Source organism: Triticum urartu, chromosome 1 (assembly GCF_003073215.2).
Source record: "Triticum urartu cultivar G1812 chromosome 1, Tu2.1, whole genome shotgun sequence".
Lineage (NCBI taxonomy): Eukaryota > Viridiplantae > Streptophyta > Magnoliopsida > Poales > Poaceae > Triticum > Triticum urartu.
Window position 1 is genome coordinate 478,970,447 of NC_053022.1, and position 20,202 is coordinate 478,990,648.

Below are 20,202 nucleotides of genomic sequence, written 5' to 3' on the forward strand. Positions count from 1 at the left end.
CAGTCATGATCTAAGACTACAACGCCATGGGACTTCCTCATTGTTGAACGATCACTCGATCAAAATCGAAGGTAGCCCTGGATGACATCGGTAGGCGAAGAGGACATGCTGACCTTGAAACCCAACGCGAAGAAGATGACCAAGGCGACGAATCGGAGGGAGATGGATGGTAGAAGCAAAGGAAGGTTGGGGATGCGGGGTGGATATTATTGATGGGGCAGGGGGAGAGGCGGGGGCGGAGAAGCCGAAAGATTTGTTGTTTCCGGATATCACGAAGGGAGGGGACAGGGGCCGCATCCACCGCGTCTGCTGCTGGGCCGCACAGGAAATGTGGCGGGGGATGGGATGGAGCGCCGCCGCCGCCATGAGGAGAAGCCAAAGCGCAGGAAGGGGATGGGTCTGACCAGGGGCGTGGGGCGTGGCTGCGTGGGGAAAATTGGATAGATTTTGTTTTTTCTTTTCAGGGAAAATGACTTCAGAAGGTGGGCTGTGTGGGACTTTATCATGTGTGACGTGGCTTGTTGTGATTGGATGCTGATGTGTCTATGTTGCATGTTGAGATAAATCAAATAGTGGGGTTGAACTTCTTAAATATATAGGATATGCTTTTTTTTATGGGCTCTTTTTTTTGAGAGGGGAAAGAAACGAGACCTCACTCTGTCGGGCCGACGGATGGTGGCCCAGTAGCATAGCCCAACAGTCCCTTGACGGCTTTCCCAGGCCGGACCACCAAAAAGCGCAGAAGGGCAAACGCATCTCTGCTGTCCTCTGACCTCTCCTCTCCTCTTCCTCATCTCCGCGGACACGGCAAAGCTTCCTTCCCAAAATCCCCAAATCGAAGCCGAGGAAACTCTCTCCCGCACGACCCAACAGCCCCCGTCCCCCGCCGATAGCCGCCGTCCGCCTCGCCCGCCTGCCGGCCGCCCGCCTGCCCGCTCGCTCGCCCGCCAGGTTTCGCTTCGCCCGCTAGCCGAGGCATCGGGGCGGATTGGATCGCCGGCGATGGACTGGAGCGCGGTGACGGCGGAGGACCTGGTGGCCGCGCTACGGGAGGTGGACTGGTCCACGCCGCCGCGCCCCGTCCCGGAGTTCTTCTCCCGCTTCACCGTCCCCCGCTCCTACTCCAAGTGGACCAGCCGTCTCAAGTGCAACCTCTACTAGTACGATCCGCCTCCTCCCCCCTCTAACCCGTCTTACCGTTTCCACGATTTGTCTGCCAACTCGGCTGGCCGATACAAGTTTTGGCGAATTCGCCAGGGATTTGTGCTGGTGTGACGAGGTTTTGACTGACTCCACGGGATCTGTGCGTGTTTTGAGTTGATTGGTGAATGGATAGGGGCATCAGGCGCTCCCTGGATCCATGGAAAATAGAGTAGGGGTATATGCGTGTGCTTCAGACTCCTTCTGATAGCCCTTCGTTTAGTGTAGATAAATCCATCAACGGTGCTAAGAGGTTTGAATGGAGAATTCGATGAGCACATATGTGCATGTCATTGTATACTGTGATGTTAGTCGCTAAGAGTGTGCATAGGAGTAGCAGGTAGCTTGAAGGCATCATGTTGGATATTTCTTGCTGGAATCCATGTATCTGTGAGATGAGAGCAAGACTCCATTTTTTCACTTAAAGCATGTCAAATTCTGCTTCTAGATGCAAAGTGATCTAAATATGGGCTTGATTCAACTTACATGAGCTGGTGAGGTGAAAAAAGGGATAATTATTCTGATAAATGTTAACTACTCCCTCTGTCCCATAATATAAGAACGTTTTTGACACTATACTAATGTCAAAAACGTTCTTATATTATGGGACGGAGGGAGTAGTATGCATGCCAAAGTAGTATTAATTCATGAAGTTAGCATTGTGGAAGTTCATTTTGAAGACATGGTTTGTGTGGTTTCGTTTTTGTCATGTACTGAAGTTCTTTTCTCAACTTTTGTTTGATCTGCAGCTACAGGACAAACTACTTCATCTTGATCATGTTCATTCTTGGTAAGCAATGAAAGATTTGAAGATTATTTATCTTCCTGTTTTTTGTTTGGTTTTGACATGCTGCCATTTGTATATATGAAGGGCTGGGTTTCCTTTGGAAGCCAGTTGCTATTCTTGCAGCTTTTATGACTGGATTCAGCATTGCATTTCTTAATGACAGGTATACGAGTACTTAACTAATAGCTTTCCTTGCATTGTTCTTGTAACTTGGTTCTGATCAGATCGTTTTTAGTTTGTTATGTTAAAATGCGCTCTTTACCATGATTAACAAAGATAATGCATCAGTAGTGGAACATTCTTTGTAAATTATATTACGTGATGGACTCCAGTCACAGCAGATTAGTCATCAGATCATGATCACATATGCTCCCTTTTTTATGTATAGAATTGCATAAACATGCACAAAAAATGTGTAGCCATCATAACTTAGGTTCTGTAGCCGAAGGGACAGTTTGCTCATTAATCATTATCACTAAAATATAATGCAAGTTGGAAAATAGCGTCATTATTATGTGCTTGGCAAGTCGGCCAATGCTTCACTTGTCAGCCTATCCAATATATAAATATATTTGTGGTTTGCAAGGTTATTAAGCTATTTTTCTCTTATGAAGAAGTGAATGTGTAGTTTCTGACAATCCTATAGGCTATAATAAACTTGGCGGCTAGCATTATAATTTATTTTATGGGTAAATCAATCAAGGGTACATTTTATGTACATGCCGCTAACATTGAAACCTTAACAGCTTCCTAATTCGATAATACACCATTGTTTATGTAGGACGTTGGAACAAATTGTATGCTAGCTGCATGCTTGTTATTATACCAACACTGTATGGCGCTCCTTTTTTGCCAATGAACCAGAGAGCACATCATTAGATTCCTAGACTTGGGTAATTGACCAGTTGCTGTACTAGACCTAAATGTTACCTTTTCAAATATAAGCTAAATGCAATATTCATATAAATTTCACAGAATGTAGCACAAGTTATTCCATCTTGAGGTTATACCAGTACTGCAATACTGCAGTCCTTTGACACAGTGGAAGTGTTAGGAGTTAATTTAGCAAATCAGGGGCATGCTTTATCAAGTTATTTCCTTGTGTTATAAACCCGATGTTACTTAATGCCACCATATGATGCCTGCCAACTGCCAAGCATCTTAGATCGCAGTGTTACATGCACTAGTTAGGGGCCAGCCAGGCTACTTATTATTCAAATATATGATCCTCTTAAGAAAGTTAGGATTAGATAATCAGGGGTCAAGTTATCTGTTCCTCTATGTGATAGATGGCGTGTACTCATCTATGATCGTTTAGGCAATTAATAAAGAAGTTGTGTTCCAATTTCTTGCTGCCTTCCCTACTCCCATCACCTCCCTCTTGTCTCTCGAGCCTAGTCTCATCTACCTTATGATATACGACCATTACATGCAGCAGCAGAGTAGGATAAAAATATATCTGATAGATACAGTTGAAAAGCAACTTAGGTTCTACAGCATTGGGCCATAGTTGTATTGGAATAATGCATATAATTGTCACAAGCATGAAGGATTATTAAATAAAAAAAATTGTTGTAGCCTTTTAGGGTTGTTTTTCCTTGTGTCTATTCGTGATTCATGGTTCTTAAATCATTAAAAGTTTCTCCACATTTAAAATGATAACAATTGATTTACCAAGTGTTCGAATGGTGATTAATTAACTAACTATCATGTGTGATGATGCAGTTTTGCTGTCACTTTTAATGAGAAAGTCACACGAACTGTCAGGCAGTTCTCACCACATTTAGCTGCAAAGATGAGACCACCGATAACGTAAGGAACACTATACTTTCTAATGTTTCCTTATTTATTTTAACGTGGGTTACTATTATAGTGTTGTTAATACTCTTTGTCAACACTGGCAGCCCTGTTATTCGTGGTCGACCAAGCTCGAAGAGATCAATTCATATTTGTGGTCGGCCTCGCTGGTTGTTTGTTCTTTTATTTTCGGCAGGTGAGCAGGACCAAACCTTCCGTCGTATAATCCTATGCAACATACCACATTTCAAAAAACTTGAACTAAGCATTTTTTTTCATGTTTGCAGTTAGCTGCATGCTCTGGTTGACCTCATGCAGTCTCCTCACGGTTCTATGGGCGCTTCTCATTGCTCTGCTTAGTAAGGACGGTGTAGAGTTCTTTATTTATTTTTTGGAACTCTGTATTTATCTTGGAATGTCCTTATTAATTTGTCTTTCTGTTGGCAGCAACGGTACTTCATGCCAGCTTCAGAACACCTAATTTGAAAGCACGTCTTAATACGTTCAGAGAGGAATTCCGAGCAGTTTGGCGGAATTATAGTGAGCTCTAGAGCTCCCTCAGTTTCAAGGTTGGTTCCTTCATGCCTGTTCAGGACAAGCATAGGTCTGTTTTATACCCAAAACCATTTGCATGCACCAGGTGACACTCATTTTCCCATGTGTGTATGTTCAGGTGATAAGATGTGCTTAGTGCTGAAGCTTCCCTGCTGTCTGTGCATTGTGTCTGTGGGAGATGTACAAAGGTGATACGCAGTTGTGATTACTGGCTCATTTGGAGGTGGACCAGGACCGACTCTGTAGGTGATGCTATGCCTCGGTCCGCAGTCCTCCGTATCACAGTAGTTGTTCCTTTGGACTTCTCCCTATATAACCAAAGCTTTGGAGGAAGAACAGCATGTAAAGGATGTAAACAAAGTATTCTGATCTAGACAAAAGCATATGTTGTTTGTTGATACGCCTGCTTCATGCCTGTCTATACTTTGAAAACCGTTCTGGCTATATTATCCGCTAAGCTTCGATTTAGCATTCCTCGTGACTCGAATATGTTGATACATCTGCCACTGCATTGATATTTTAGAATGTCTAGATGGATCCAGTGGATTAGTAATTCGTCAGAATCAGTTCTGTGAGCCGTCACCGTGTGTCTCAAAGGACGTTAAGAGTATCCTAGTCACCGTGTGTCTCAAAGGACGTTAAGAGTATCCTAGTGACATGTCATACGATACTATGACGATGAAGAGAACCCAATTGTACATGCCCTAGCTTGCAATATCCCATATAGCAGCAGTATCATCTGCTCGTGCAGCTATTCATTTCACTCACAGGCCCCGTTCAACGAGCTAAATACTGATGGCCACAGTAATTTCACACGTCCAAACAGCCATTCATGACCTGTTAAGTTTGCTTTGGCATTGCTTCAAGCGTTGTTTTAGTCTGATTGAAATGGGCACAGTAGGTCATTCTTTTTTGCTGAGTGTTAACTGACAAATACGCACTAAAAAAATCTGAAAGACACTTTGTGAACAGATATCTTCATGTATACAGAGAAAAAAATATTCACTTAAAAATAAACTGTTCTTCATGAGAAATGTGGAGAGTTCATATACTATTTCAATATAACCATACAAAAATGGATAATTACAAAATGATAAGAATAGAAAGTATATTACAAAGGACAAAAGTCCAGAATATGGCAGCACAATCTTAAGTACTCCCAATATGGCAATCCTCAAAAATTAGCATATACGATTCCCAATGGTAGAGCAGAGTCTGCGCCAAAATTGAATGGTCCGATTATGTATTAAAGCTTCTATCACCAGCATCTCCCAACCCGGGAACGATGTACCTGTGGGTACAAATCAACAACCTTAGTCATTGCTCCGCTTGATTGGTAATGCGTTATACTGAATAATGGAGATTCAATGTACACATTTTACAGAATGAGCATTGAATGGCTAGAAGTTTAAAACAGTACCCTCTCTCGTCTACTTCAGAATCGATCATCCCTGCGTACACATGGAGCCTGGAGACAAGAAACAGAGTAAACAATAGGAGCTTGATATACACACATGTGCATGGCTTATGATCTATTCTTACCCAGGGAACTTGTTGCTGAGCTTTTGTAGCGCAGGAGGTGCTGCAACAGCTGATACCTGCATCATAAGAACAATAGGTGTTAGTTGATTTGAACGAATAATTGAGAAATAAATACAGAAAAATTCCATGAACTTACAACTTTAATTTGTTTGCTTGTAACTCCACGGTCAACCAACAAGTCAATAGCAGCAACGATTGTCCCACCTAAAGGCATACAGGTTGAATGTATAATCATTGTATTTATGTGTTAGTATACCAGCCATTCTGCTTACATGAATCAATCTATAACTTTTGTTGTCTCTTTTATTACTAAAAATAAGCATTCTTTCTTTATCTTTCTTTCTTTGAGGAGATTAATGTTCTGTTACTTGACATGATAATTAACATGTAAATGAAGGAGAACTAGAAACATATTGAAATTGGATGGTATTCAAAATGAACTTCTTTTCACTTATTAGTGAAGAGGATCACACATGAAGAGTGTTAGGCAGAAACTGTATTGTTTAGGTAAAGCTGATTGTTACCAGTGGCCAGCATTGGATCAATAACTAGCACACGAGTCCCCTCTGGAATCTTTTCTGGCAAGCTGCATTAAATGAGATAAAGGAAAAGAAAGGAAGAATATGAGACTACTTGAATTCACATAGGTGATTAATTTATTCCCTAAGGGTAGAAGAAATAGAATTACTACTCCCTCCGTTCCATAATTATTGTCGTGGTTTTGGTTCAAATCACGACAACAATTATGGAACGGAGGGAGTAACTGAAATGGAAGTAAAAAACTACGTAGTACGCATTATCAAGGTAAGGTTGGTTTCACAATTTAACCATACCACTCTACTAAATAGCAATGAAACCCCTGTTTTGTAATATTTGCATGCCTTGCTGTGTATTGTAAAGACTTGCATAGGTAAGTACATTCATATCAAGTTCCAAGACAAAATACTGACTTAAGTACTCCCTCCGTCCCATAATATAAGAGCGTTTTTTACACTGCACTGGTGTCAAAAACGCTCTTATATTATGGGACGGAGGGAGTAGTTCAGTAGGGACTCATATATCGAAGGTCAAACATAATCATGCGTCTGCCTGATGCCTAATTAAAAAGTACTACATAGATATTTAAATAAGCGCTTGCAAGATGAAAAAGCATTTAGCACATACTTGTTGAGATATACCGAAGGTTGAAGTGTTTCTTCATCCCTACGAAGTCCTTCATGTTCAATGAAACGGGCAGATAAGAATAATGGTACATAGCTCTCAAGGCACATGGCGTAATTGACAAAGAAAATACTAACGCATTGGATTCACGAAGTTTAGCTTTACTATAATTCCACATGCTCTAAGGAAATATATTTCTTATTTTGGTTGGAAACAAACATTGTGCATATTTCAAACATTATGCATCTGACCAAAACCTTGTGCACATTAAATCCATAATATCCAGCATCGGTATTTAGAGAAACAAAACAAATCAGCTAAGATTACTGGAAATGGGCCATGCAGCCAATGTAAGCAATATGTTAACATAAAGCTAATTGACATTTTCAATAAAAAACAATGTTTGACTGCAATTTATGCAAACAACTTACCAAGGTGATAAGTCTTGGTGGCTGGCAAAATTGATGAAGCGTTTTCAGCTAGAGCAAGACCAGCTCTCAGAATTGGAACAACCTGTTATACACGCTAATGAAAAGAGTAAATATACTCATATACAATACAAACCAAATACATAACTAGTGCTAAGAAATAGACTTACCATAACAGGCTCCCTTGGATCAATGAATTCAACACTTGAAACAGCCACGGGTGTTTGGATTTCTCCTGTGATTGTAGGCTGCAAGTGTTTCAAACAGTTTAGCACCATGCCATTAATTCTCTCTACAGTTAAATGTTTAAAAGTACATGCAAAATAGGTTGGATAAGAAGTGGGGATGGAAATATTATGAGCTACTATGATCTATAAATTCAGGTATTACTGGCATTCATCATTCAGCCAGGTAACAACATTCAATGCCATTTCAAAACTGCCTGACACTGGTGTCACTCTCACGGAATATTTTTCATTGTCGTGCTTTACAAATGTAAGATGATCAACGGATAATTCCGAGCCATGCAAGATTTCCACTCACCAGCCAATCCCTGCAGGCTTCATATATGAGGAGACGACCAAGCTCTGCCATAGCACTCCCTACAACAAGTTACAACAACCATCTCAATTTATAACCGTGCAAACTTCAGCAAAACGCTTCTTATATACGGAAGTCAATCAACAACAAATTGCCGCCAGCAGGTTGGGTTCAATTGCAACATGGAAGCCATTTCGGAGGCACTCACGGAAGACGGCGCAGGGCGTCTGCTCGTTGCGCAGGACGGAGACCCAGTGTTTTATCAGCGGGTGCGGCGGGACGAACACCTGCGAAACAAACACACCAAGCGCCACTGAGCGCGCGCGCACGCACGTGCAAACGAATAAACCGAGCCAGGCGGAGGCATCGCCGTCGAGAGGAGCCAGATCCGCACCAGCATCTGGCCGCCGGAGGCGGGCGACCGCGACGAACCGGTGGCGGCGTCGGGGCTCGCCGCCCTCGCCACCGCCAGAGACGGCCGGGGCCTGCGGACGAGCAGCGGGGCCGGGGCGGCGTGGCGCGCGGGTTCGACGAGCGCGCGGGAGGCGAGGGAGCAGTAGGAGGCTTGCACGAGGCGGCGCGGCGCGCACGGGCGGCGATGGAGGGGCGCTCCCGCGGCCGCGGCCGTGGCCGTGGCGGGCGACGGCATCGCGAGGGCGGTGCGGAGTGCGGATGGAATGGATGCGGGCGAAAGCGAGCGCAGTGACGGGTGCGACGGTGGGATACGGTGGGGTCGTGTCTTTTTGGCGCATCTTGAGTATCTTTTAACTACCTGTAAATCCACTTGTTGTACTCCGTACTGGTGTTTTTGAATCTTCTGTAAATCTACTTATTTCAGTAGAGAAAAAAATTACAAACTTTTTTGCAGGGTATTACTCCCTCCGCTTTTATTTAGTCTGCATATTAGATTTGACTGAAGTCAAACTTTACAAAATTTGACCAAGTTTAGAGAAAATAATATAGACATTTACAATAACAAATTTACATGATGTGAAAGTACATTCAATAAAACCGATTCCTAGCTGCCCTCCAAAATTTTAAGGTTGCCGAATCTCAAAGAATGCCTCTCAAAACACTCCACCAGAAGACCCATACTTTAGGTACAATTTTCAGTTTTCATAAGGCTTTCCATAACTGTTCTTGAGAAGATGGAGCTCCCACTACCATCCCTTCCTCTAGTCCATGAAGCTCGTTGCAAGTCACAGGAGTATGGTATGATGATTTTACAGTGTAGGTTCCCGAATTTTCCAAGGCCCATGCCAAAGTATCTTCCCCCTCCTGCAACTCTCTAAGGGATGTTCAGAACCGCATCCGCATGAAGAGGGAAGAGGTTTTTACGGACCATAGCGTTGTTCCACCCTCCTGTATATGGATCAATCACGTCCGAGACTATCTTCACCGGGTCGTTACTCAATCCGCCCATTGGCATAAGCCTGACAATATTTGGGATCCATTTATCCGTTAATGTGAAGATAGATGATCCATCACTAACATGTTTGATGAGCCCCAAATCCAAAGCAACACGCTCCACTACAAATAGCCTTCCATGTACTCAAAGATCTAGGAGACACATTAGCTTGCAAAAAGCTCATATGCAAGAAGTATTTACCCTTCAATATGCTGGCGCAAAGAGAGCCCGCACTGGCTAGAAGACGCCAGCCATATTTTACTAGTATCACCAAACTGAATTGTTCAAAGTCCCGAAAGACCATGCCGCCAACCTATTTTGGTGTAGTCAATTTCTTCCAAGATATCTCTTGCATCACCAAATGGAGAGATCTCTTGTCCAAAGAACTACCCCACCAATATTTGGCCATACAAGATGTGAAACTCTTGCATACATTTTTAGTTAACTTGAAGCAACTCATGTTGAAAATGGGGATCGCCCGAATCACTATTTTCAATCAAACCTCCTTCACGAATAAAACTCACAACCCATCCTACCTTTGGAGAGTCGTAAACAACCAAATTCACCATCTCCGCAAAATCTCCTTCGTCCTTACCAAATGGCACCTCCACCTTCTTCCGGCTCGACGCATAGCTTCTCTTGACTCCACTCGCGGACGCTTACCCGCACATCTTCTCCCACTCCACTGAAGGAAATATGCCCAAGAGGCAATAAAAAAGTTGTTATTTATATTTCCTTATATCATGATAAATATTTATTATTCATGCTAGAATTGTATTAACCGAAAACTTAGTACATGTGTGAATACATAGACAAAACAGAGTGTCCCTAGTATGCCTCTACTTGACTAGCTCGTTAATCAAAGATGGTTAAGTTTCCTGACCATAGACATGTGTTGTCATTTGATGAACGAGATCACGTCATTAGAGAATGATGTGATGGACAAGACCCATCCGTTAGCTTAGAATTATGATCGTTTAGTTTTATTGCTATTGCTTTCTTCATGACTTATACATGTTCCTCTTACTATGAGATTATGCAACTCCCGAATACCGGAGGAACACCTTGTGTGCTATCATATGTCACAACGTAACTGGGTGATTATAAAGATGCTCTACAGGTGTCTCCCATGGTGTTTGTTGAGTTGGCATAGATCAAGATTAGGATTTGTTACTCTGTGTATCGGAGAGGTATCTCCGGGCCCTCTCGGTAATGCACATCACTATAAGCCTTGCAAGCAATGTGACTAATGAGTTAGTTACGGGATGATGCATTATGGAACAAGTAAAGAGACTTTCCGATAACGAGATTGAACTAGGTATGATGATACCGACGATCGAATATCGGGCAAGTAACATGCCGATGACAAAGGGAACAACATATGTTGTTATGCGGTTTGATCGATAAAGATCTTCATAGAATATGTAGGAGCCAATATGAGCATCCAAGTTCCTCTATTGGTTATTGACCGGAGATGTGTCTTGGTCATGTCTACATAGTTCTCGAACCTGCAGGGTCCGCACGCTTAATGTTCGATGACGATTTGTATTATGAGTTATGTGATTTGATGAACCAAAGTTTGTTCGGAGTCTCGGCTGAGATCACGGACATGATGAGGAGTCTCGAAATGATCGAGACATAAAGATTGATATATTGGAAGGTTATGTTTGGACACCGGAATGGTTTCGGAAAGGTTCGGACACTTTCCGGAATACCGGGAGGTTACCGGAACCCCTTGGGGGTTAATGGGCCTTCATGGGCCCTAGTGGATAGAGGAGGCGGCGGCCAAGTGGAGGCGCGCCCCCCCCAAGCCCAAAACGAATTGGACTAGGGTTGGGGGGGGCTTTCCTTCTTCTCCTCCACCTCTTTCTCCTTCCCCCCCTTCTCCGGAAAAGGAAGGGGGGTCGAATCCTACTTGGACTGGGAGTCCAAGTAGGACTCCCCCCTTAGCGCCCCCCTTGGGTCGGCCTCCTCTCCTCCCCCCTTTATATACGTGGGAAGGGGGCACCCCAAAGACACACCAAGTCTTCTCTTAGCCGTGTGTGGTGCCCCCCTCCACGGTTACACACCTCGGTCATATCGTTGTAGTGCTTAGGCGAAGCCCTACGCCGGTAACTTCATCATCACCATCAACACGTCGTCGTGCTAACGAAACTCTCCCTCGTCTTCAACTGGAACAAGAGCTCGAGGGACGTCATTGAGCTGAACGTGTGCAGAACACGGAGGTGCCGTACGATCGGTGCTTGGATCGGTTGAATCATGAAGACGTTCGACTACATCAACCGCGTTACTAAACACTTCCACTTTCGGTCTACGAGGGTACGTGGACACACTCTCCCCTCTCGTTGATATGCATCACCTAGATAGATCTTGCGTGATGGTAGGAATTTTTTTGAAATACTGTGTTCCCCAACAGTGGCATCCGAGCCAAGTCTATGCGTAGATGTTATATGCACGAGTAGAACACAATGAGTTGTGGGCGATAATATTCATACTGCTTACCACCAACGTCTTACTTTGATTCGGTGGTATTGTTGGATGAAGAGGCCCGGACCGACATTACATGACCGCGTTCATGAGACTGGTTCTACCGACGTGCTTCGCACACAGGTGGCTGGCTGGTGTCTGTTTCTCCAACTTTAGTTGAATCGAGTTTGACTACGACCGGTCCTTGTTGAAGGTTAAAACAACACACTTGACGAAAAATCGTTATGGTTTTGATGCGTAGGTAAGAACGGTTCTTGCTAGAAGCCCGTAGCAGCCACGTAAAACTTGCAACAACAAAGTAGAGGACGTCTAACTTGTTTTTGTAGGGCATGTTGTGATGTGATATGGTTAAGACATGATGAGATATAAATTGTTGTATGAGATGATCATGTTTTGTAAAAGCTATCGGCAACTGGCAGGAGCCTTATGCTTGTCGCTTTATTGTATGAAATGCAATCACCATGTAATTGATTTACTTTATCACTAAGCGGTAGCGATAGTCGTGGAAGCAATAGTTGGCGAGATGACAACGATGCTATGATGGAGATCAAGGTGTCAAGCTGGTGACGATGGAGATCATGACAATGCTTTGGAGATGGAGATCAAAGGCACAAGATGATGATGGCCATATCGTGTCACATATTTTGATTTCATGTGATGTTTATCCTTTATGCATCTTATTTTGCTTAGTACGGAGGTAGCATTATAAGATGACCCCTCACTAAATTTCAAGGTATAAGTTTTCTCCCTGAGTATGCACCGTTGCTACAGTTCGTCGTGCCGAGACACCACGTGATGATCGGGTGTGATAAGCTCTACGTTCACATACAACGGGTGCAAGCCAGTTTTGCACATGCAGAATACTCGGGTTAAACTTGACGAGCCTAGCATATGCAGATATGGCCTCGGAACACTAAGACCAAAAGGTTGAACATGAATCATATAGTAGATATGATCAACATAGTGATGTTCACCATTGAAAACTACTCCATCTCACGTGATGATCGGACATGGTTTAGTTGATTTGGATAACATGATCATTTAGATAACCAGAGGGATGTCTATCTAAGTGGGAGTTCTTAAGTAATATGATTAATTGAACTTTATTTTATCATGAACTTAGTCCTGATAGTATTTGCATATCTATGTTGTAGATCAATAGCTCGCGTTGTAGCTCCCCTATGTTTTGATATGTTCCTAGAGAAAACTAAGTTGAAAGATGTTAGTAGCAATGATGTGGACTGGGTCCGTGATATGAGTATTATCCTCGTTACTGCACAGAAGAATTATGTCCTTGATGCACCGCTAGGTGAAGACCTATTGCAGGAGTAGATGCAGACGTTATGAACGTTTGACAAGCTCGATATGTTGACTACTTGATAGTTTAGTGCACCATGTTTTATGGCTTAGAACCGGGACTTCAAAAACATTTTGAACACCACGGAGCATATAAGATGTTCCAAGAGCTGAAATTGGTATTCCAAACTCATGCCCGAGTCGAAAGGTATGAGACCTCTGACAAATACTTTGCCTACAAGATGGAGGAGAATAGCTCAACCAGTGAGCATGTGCTCAGAATGTATGAGTACTACAATCGCTTGAATCAAGTGGGAGTTAATCTTCCAGATAAGATAGTGATTGATAGAGTTCTCCAGTCACTATCACCAAGTTACTAGAACTTCTTGATGAAATATAATATGCAAGGGATGACGAAAACGATCCCCGAGCTCTTCGCGATGCTAAAATCAGCAAAGGTAGAAATCAAGAAAAAGCATCAAGTGTTGATGATTAACAAGACCACTAGTTTCAACAAAAGGGGCAAAGGAAAAGAAAGGGAACTTCAAGAAAGAATGGTGAGCAAGTTGCCACTCCCATGAAGAAACCCAAAGCTAAACCTAAGCCTGAAACTGAATGCTTCTACTTCAAAGGGAATGGTCACAGGAAGCGGAACTACCCCGAATACTTGGCGGATAAGAAGGATGGCAAAGTGAAAGGTATATTTGATATACATGTTATTGATGTGAACTTTACTAGTGTTCATAGTAACCCGAGGGTATTTGATACCGGTTCAATTGCTAAGATTAGTAACTCGAAACAGGAGTTGCAAAATGAACAGAGACTAGTTAAGGGCAAGGAGACGATGTGTGTTGGAAGCGATTCCAAGGTTGATAAGATCATCGCACACTCCCACTACCTTCGAGATTAGTGTTGGACTAAAAATAAATGTTATTTGGTGTTTGTGTTGAGCATGAATATGATTGGATCATGTTTATTGCGATACGGTTATTCATTTAAGTCAGAGAATAATTGTTGTTCTGTTTACATGAATAAAACCTTCTATGGTCATACACTCAATGTAAATGGTTTATTGAATCTCAATCGTAGTGATACACATAATCATAATATTGAAGCCAAAAGATGCAAAGTTAATAATGATAGTGCAACTTATTTGTGGCACTGCCGTTTAGGTCATATTGGTGTAAAGCACATGAAAAAACTCCATGCTGATGGGCTTTTGGAATCACTTGATGCTTGCGAACCATGCCTCATGGGAAAGATGACTAAGACTCCATTCTCCGGAACAATGGAGCGAGCAACTGACTTATTGGAAATAATACATACCGATGTATGCGGTCCAATGAGTGTTGAGGCTCGCGGCAGGTATCGTTATTTTCTGACCTTCACAGATGACTTGAGCAGATATAGGTATATCTACTTAATGAAACATAAGTTTGAAACATTTGAAAAGTTCAAAGAATTTCAGAGTGAAGTGGAAAATCATTGTAACAAGAAAATAAAGTTTCTACGATCTGATCGCGGAGGCGAATATTTGAGTTACGAGTTTGGTCTTCATTTGAAACAATGTGGAATAGTTTCGCAACTCACGCCACCTGGAACACCATAGCGTAATGGTGTGTGTCCGAACATCGTAACCGTATTTTATTAGATATGGTGCGATCTATGATGTCTCTTACCGATTTACCACTATCGTTTTGGGGTTATGCATTAGAGACAGCCGCATTCATGTTAAATAGGGCACCATCTAAATCCGTTGAGATGACACCGTATGAACCGTGGTTTAGCAAGAAATTTAAGCTGTCCCTTCTTAAAGTTTGGGGTTGTGATGCTTATGTGAAAAAGTTTTCAGCCTGATAAGCTCGAACCCAAATCGGAGAAATGTGTCTTCATAGGATACCCAAAGGAAACTGTTGGGTACACCTTCTATCACAGATCCGAAGGCAAGATATTCGTTGCTAAGAATGGATCCTTTCTAGAGAAGGAGTTTCTCTCGAAAGAAGTGAGTGGGAGGAAAGTAGAACTTGATGAGGTAGTTGTACCTTCTCCCGAATTGGAAAATGGTTCATCACAGAAATCAGTTCCAGTGATGCCTACACCAATTAGTGAGGAAGTTAATGATGATGATCATGAAACTTCAGATCAAGTTAATACCGAACCTCGTAGGTCAACCAGAGTACATTACACACTAGAGTGGTATGGTGATCCTGTTCTAGAAGTCATGTTACTAGACCATGACGAACCTACGAACTATGAGGAAGCGATGATGAGCCTAGATTTCGTGAAATGGCTTGAGGCCATGAAATCTGATATGGGATCCATGTATAAGAACAAAGTGTGGACTTTGATGGACTTTCCTGATGATCGGCAAGCCATAGAGAATAAATGGATCTTCAAAAGGAAGACAGACGCTGATGGTAGTGTTACTATCTAGAAATCTTGAATTGTTGAAAAAGGTTTTGACAAGTTCAAGGTGTTGAATACGATGAGATTTTCTCACTCGTACCGATGCTTAAGTCTGTCCAAATCATGTTAGCAATTGCCGCATTTTATAAAATCGGGCAAATGGATGTCAAAACTGCATTCCTTAATGGATTTATTAAAGAAGAGTTGTATATGATACAACCAGAAGGTTTTTTCAATCCTAAAGGTGCTAACAAAATGTGCAAGCTCCAGCGATCCATCTATGGACTGGTGCAAGCATCTCGGAGTTCGAATATACACTTTGATGAGTTGATCAAAGCATATAGTTTTATATAGACTTGCGGTGAAGCCTGTATTTACAAGAAAGTGAGTGGAAGCACTACAACCTTTCTGATAACTATATGTGAATGGCATATAGTTGATCAGAAATGATGTAGAATTTTCTGGAAAGCATAAAGGAGTGTTTGAAAGGAGTTTTTCAAGGAAAGACCTCGGTGAAGCTGCTTACATATTGGGCATAAAGATCTCTAGAGATAGATCAAGATGCTTGATAAGTTTTTTCAATGAGTACATACCTTGACAAGATTTTGAAGAAGTTCCAAAATGGATCAGCTAAAGAAGGGTTCTTCCCTGTGTTACAAGGTGTGAAGTTGAGTAAAGACTCAAAACCCGACCACGGCAGAAAATAGAAAGAGAATGAAAAGGCATTCCCTATGCCTCAGTCATAGGTTCTATAAAGTATGCTATCCCGTGTACCAGACCTATTGTGTACCTTACCACGAGTTTGGCAAGAGGGTACCATAGTGATCCAGGAGTGGATCACTGGACAGCGGTCAAAACTATCCTTAGTGGAATAAGGACATGTTTCTCGGTTATGGAGGTGAAAAAAAGTTTGTCGTAAAGGGTTACGTTGATGCAAGCTTTTACACCGATCCGGATGACTCTGGGTCTCGATCTAGATACATATTGAAACTGGGAGCAATTAGCTAGAGTACCTCCATGCAGAGCATTGTAGACATAGAAAATTTGCAAAATACATACGGCTCTGAATGTGACATACCCATTGACTAAGCTTCTCTCACAAGTAAAACATGATCACACCTTAGTACTCTTTGGGTGTTAATCACATAGCAATTATTGACTCTAGTAAAGCTCTTTGGGTATTAGTCACATGGCGATGTGAACTAATCACATAAAGATGTGAACTATTGGTGTTAAATCACATGACGATGTGAACTAGATTATTGACTCTAGTGCAAGTGGGAGACTGGAGGAAATATGCCCTAGAGGCAATAATAAAGTTGTTATTTATATTTCCTTATATCATGATAAATGTTTATTATTCATGCTAGAATTGTATTAACCAGAAACTTAATACATGTGTGAGTACAGAGACAAAACAGAGTGTCCCTAGTATGCCTCTACTTGACTAGCTCGTTAATCAAAGATGGTTAAGTTTTCTGACCATAGACATGTGTTGTCATTTGATGAACGGGATCACGTCATTAGAGAATGATGTGATGGACAATACCCATCCGTTAGCTTAGCATTATGATCATTTAGTTTTATTGCTATTGCTTTCTTCATGACTTATACATGTTCCTCTTACTATGAGATTATGCAACTCCCGAATACCGAAGGAACACCTTGTGTGCTATCAAACGTCACAATGTAACTGGGTGATTATAAAGGTGCTCTACAGGTGTCTCTGATGGTGTTTGTTGAGTTGGCATAGATCAAGATTAGGATTTGTTACTCCGTGTATTGGAGAGGTATCTCTGGGCCCTCTCGGTAATGCACATCACTATAAGCCTTGCAAGAAATGTGACTAATGAGTTAGTTATGGGATGATGCATTACGGAACAAGTAAAGAGACTTGCCGGTAACGATATTGAACTAGGTATGATGATACCGATGATTGAATCTCGGGCAAGTAACATACCGATGACAAAGGGAACAACGTATGTTGTTATGCGGTTTGACCGATAAAGATCTTCGTAGAATATGTAGGAGCCAATATGAGCATCTAGGTTCTGCTATTGGTTATTGATCGGAGATGTGTCTCGGTCACGTCTACATAGTTCTCGAACCCGTAGGGTCCGCACGCTTAACGTTCGATGACGATTTGTATTGTGAGTTATGTGATTTGATGAACCGAAGTTTGTTCGGAGTCCCGGATGAGATCACAGACATGACGAGGAGTCTTGAAATGGTCGAGACATAAAGATTGATATATTGGAAGGTTATGTTTGAACACCGGAATGGTTTCGAAAAGGTTCGGACACTTTTCCGGAATACCCGGAGGTTACCGGAACCCCTTGGGGGTTAATGGACCTTCATGGGCCCTAGTGGAGATAGGAGGTGGCGGCCAGGTGGAGGCGCGCGCCCCCAAGCCCAAACCGAATTGGACTAGGGTTGGGGGGGCCTTTCCTTCTTCTCCTCCACCTCTTTCCCCTTCCCCCTTCTCCGGAAAGGAAAGGGCGGGGGGGGGGGGGAATCCTACTTGGAACGGGAATCCAAGTAGGACTCCCCCTTGGGCCGGCCTCCTCTCCTCCCCCCTTTATATATGTGGGAAGGGGGCATCCCAAATACACAACAAGTCTTCTCTTAGCCGTGTGTGGTGCCCCCCTCCACGTTTACACACCTCGGTCATATCGTTGTAGTGCTTAGGCGAAGCTCTGCGCTAGTAACTTCATCATCACCGTCAACACGCCATCGTGCTGATGAAACTCTCCCTCGTCTTCAACTAGATCAAGAGCTTGAGGGACGTCATCGATTTGAACGTGTGCAGAACATGGAGGTGCCGTACGTTCGGTGCTTGGATTGGTTGAATCATGAAGACGTTTGACTACATCAACCGCGTTACTAAACGCTTCCGCTTTCGGTCTACGAGGGTACATGGACACACTCTCCCCTCTCGTTGCTATGCATCACCTAGATAGATCTTGCGTGATCATATGATTTTTTTTTGAAATACCGCGTACCCAAACATCCACCTCACCCTCTGTCCTGGTTTCTCACGCCTTGCAGAATGGTTTGCTCGCTACTTTGTGGAATCGCCTTACCAATGTTGCTTCTATAGAGTTTGCATCTGTTTTATCTTTGTTGCAAGATGTTAGCGCCAACGGCGCCACCGACGAGAAGTTTCCTCACTCATGGCTCCTCGTTCTCCTTGAGGTGTGCCTACTCACTGATCTCGTCCTACCATAAGGTCGATCTCAACGCCGGGCACATTTGGAGCTCCCATGCACCTATCAAGGTTAAGATTTTTGACTAGCTTCTCTGTCGGGATAGGCTGAGTACAATGGCGAACTTGCATCACAAGGCCATCTCCTCAACTTCAGTTTGTCCTTGGTGCGACGTCTCACTTGAGGATGCGACACACCTAGCCATATTTTGCCCCTATGCAGCCCAAGTATGGCCCCGCTTGGGGCTACCGCCCCCTCACTCCATCGACCACGTTTGGGACACTATTACAACGGTTGGCCTTGACATCAACATTTGACCCACCGTTCCCCTCGCCATTCTATAGACGTTGTGGGACTCCAGGAACGCTTGGGTTTTCCACAATGAGCTACACTAACCCCTAGACACTCTTCTTAACATCATCTTTGAGTTTACACTTTGGGCCTTTCGATTGAAGGACCAACTAGTAGGGAGGTTGTCGTGTCTTGGCGCCTGTACCTCCCCTCTTGCTATAACCCTTAATGTAACTTGCTCGGGCCTTCCAAGTAATATATTCAGGTGGGGACCCTCTCCCCCGACAATTGTTAAAAAAATAAAACCTTCTGACTATTCTTGAGTATTGCCATGAAACCTCTCAAGAATATAGTCAAAGGTCCCACTTGTGATTTTTCCAATTGCCGTAGGGAGTCCCAAATAGCGCTCAGAGAAAGCTTCCATGCTAATACTCAGAGTTCCTTTGAGGGAAACTGTCGGTGTCAAACCTGGCGGATCTCGGGTAGAGGGTCCCGAACTGTGCGTCTAGGCCGGATGGTAACAGGAGGCAAGGAACATGATGTTTTACCCAGGTTCGGGCCCTCTTGATGGAGGTAAAACCCTACGTCCTGCTTGATTAATATTGATGATATGGGTAGTACAAGAGTAGATCTACCACGAGATCAAGGAGGCTAAACCCTAAAAGCTAGCCTATGGTATGATTGTTGTATGATGAAGTTGTCCTACGGACTAAAACCCTCCGGTTTATATAGACACCGGAGAGGGTTAGGGTTACACAAAGTCGGTTACAATGGTAGGAGATCTTGAATATCCGCATCGCCAAGCTTGCCTTCCATGCCAAGGAAAGTCCCATCCGGACACGGGACGAAGTCTTCAATCTTGTATCTTCATAGTCCTGGAGTCCGGCTGAAGGTATAGTCCGGCTACCCGAACACCCCCTAATCCAGGACTCCTCAGTAGCCCCTGAACCAGGCTTCAATGACGACGAGTCCGGCGCGTAGATTGTCTTCAGCATTGCAAGGCGGGTTCCTCCTCCAAATTCTTCATAAAAGTTTGTAAACACCAAGAGTAGTGTCCGGCTCTGCAAAATAAGTTTCCACGTATTGCCACAGAGAGAA

General features: G+C 43.1%; 2 protein-coding genes across 2 annotated transcripts; one reads left to right on the forward strand and one right to left on the reverse strand.

The window, feature by feature from the left end:
• The first annotated feature begins 740 nt into the window (after positions 1-740).
• Positions 741-4,737, forward strand: LOC125520439 (PRA1 family protein A1-like). Its single transcript, XM_048685369.1, has 8 exons — positions 741-1,160; positions 1,950-1,990; positions 2,072-2,150; positions 3,713-3,799; positions 3,892-3,980; positions 4,072-4,143; positions 4,232-4,353; positions 4,458-4,737. The coding sequence occupies exons 1-7, from the start codon at positions 1,003-1,005 to the stop codon at positions 4,333-4,335; spliced, it is 630 nt and encodes a 209-aa protein (XP_048541326.1). The 5' UTR covers positions 741-1,002; the 3' UTR covers positions 4,336-4,353; positions 4,458-4,737.
• A 603-nt stretch (positions 4,738-5,340) lies between these two features.
• On the reverse strand, positions 5,341-8,750 carry LOC125520433 (uracil phosphoribosyltransferase-like). The gene is made up of 11 exons (XM_048685354.1): positions 8,405-8,750; positions 8,219-8,297; positions 8,014-8,072; positions 7,641-7,718; positions 7,474-7,555; positions 7,046-7,094; positions 6,406-6,467; positions 6,018-6,085; positions 5,882-5,937; positions 5,760-5,807; positions 5,341-5,630 (listed from the first exon to the last, which is right to left on the reverse strand). Exons 1-11 carry the CDS (start codon positions 8,657-8,659, stop codon positions 5,579-5,581), a joined length of 888 nt encoding a protein of 295 aa, XP_048541311.1. The 5' UTR covers positions 8,660-8,750; the 3' UTR covers positions 5,341-5,578.
• Between the last annotated feature and the right edge of the window lie 11,452 nt (positions 8,751-20,202).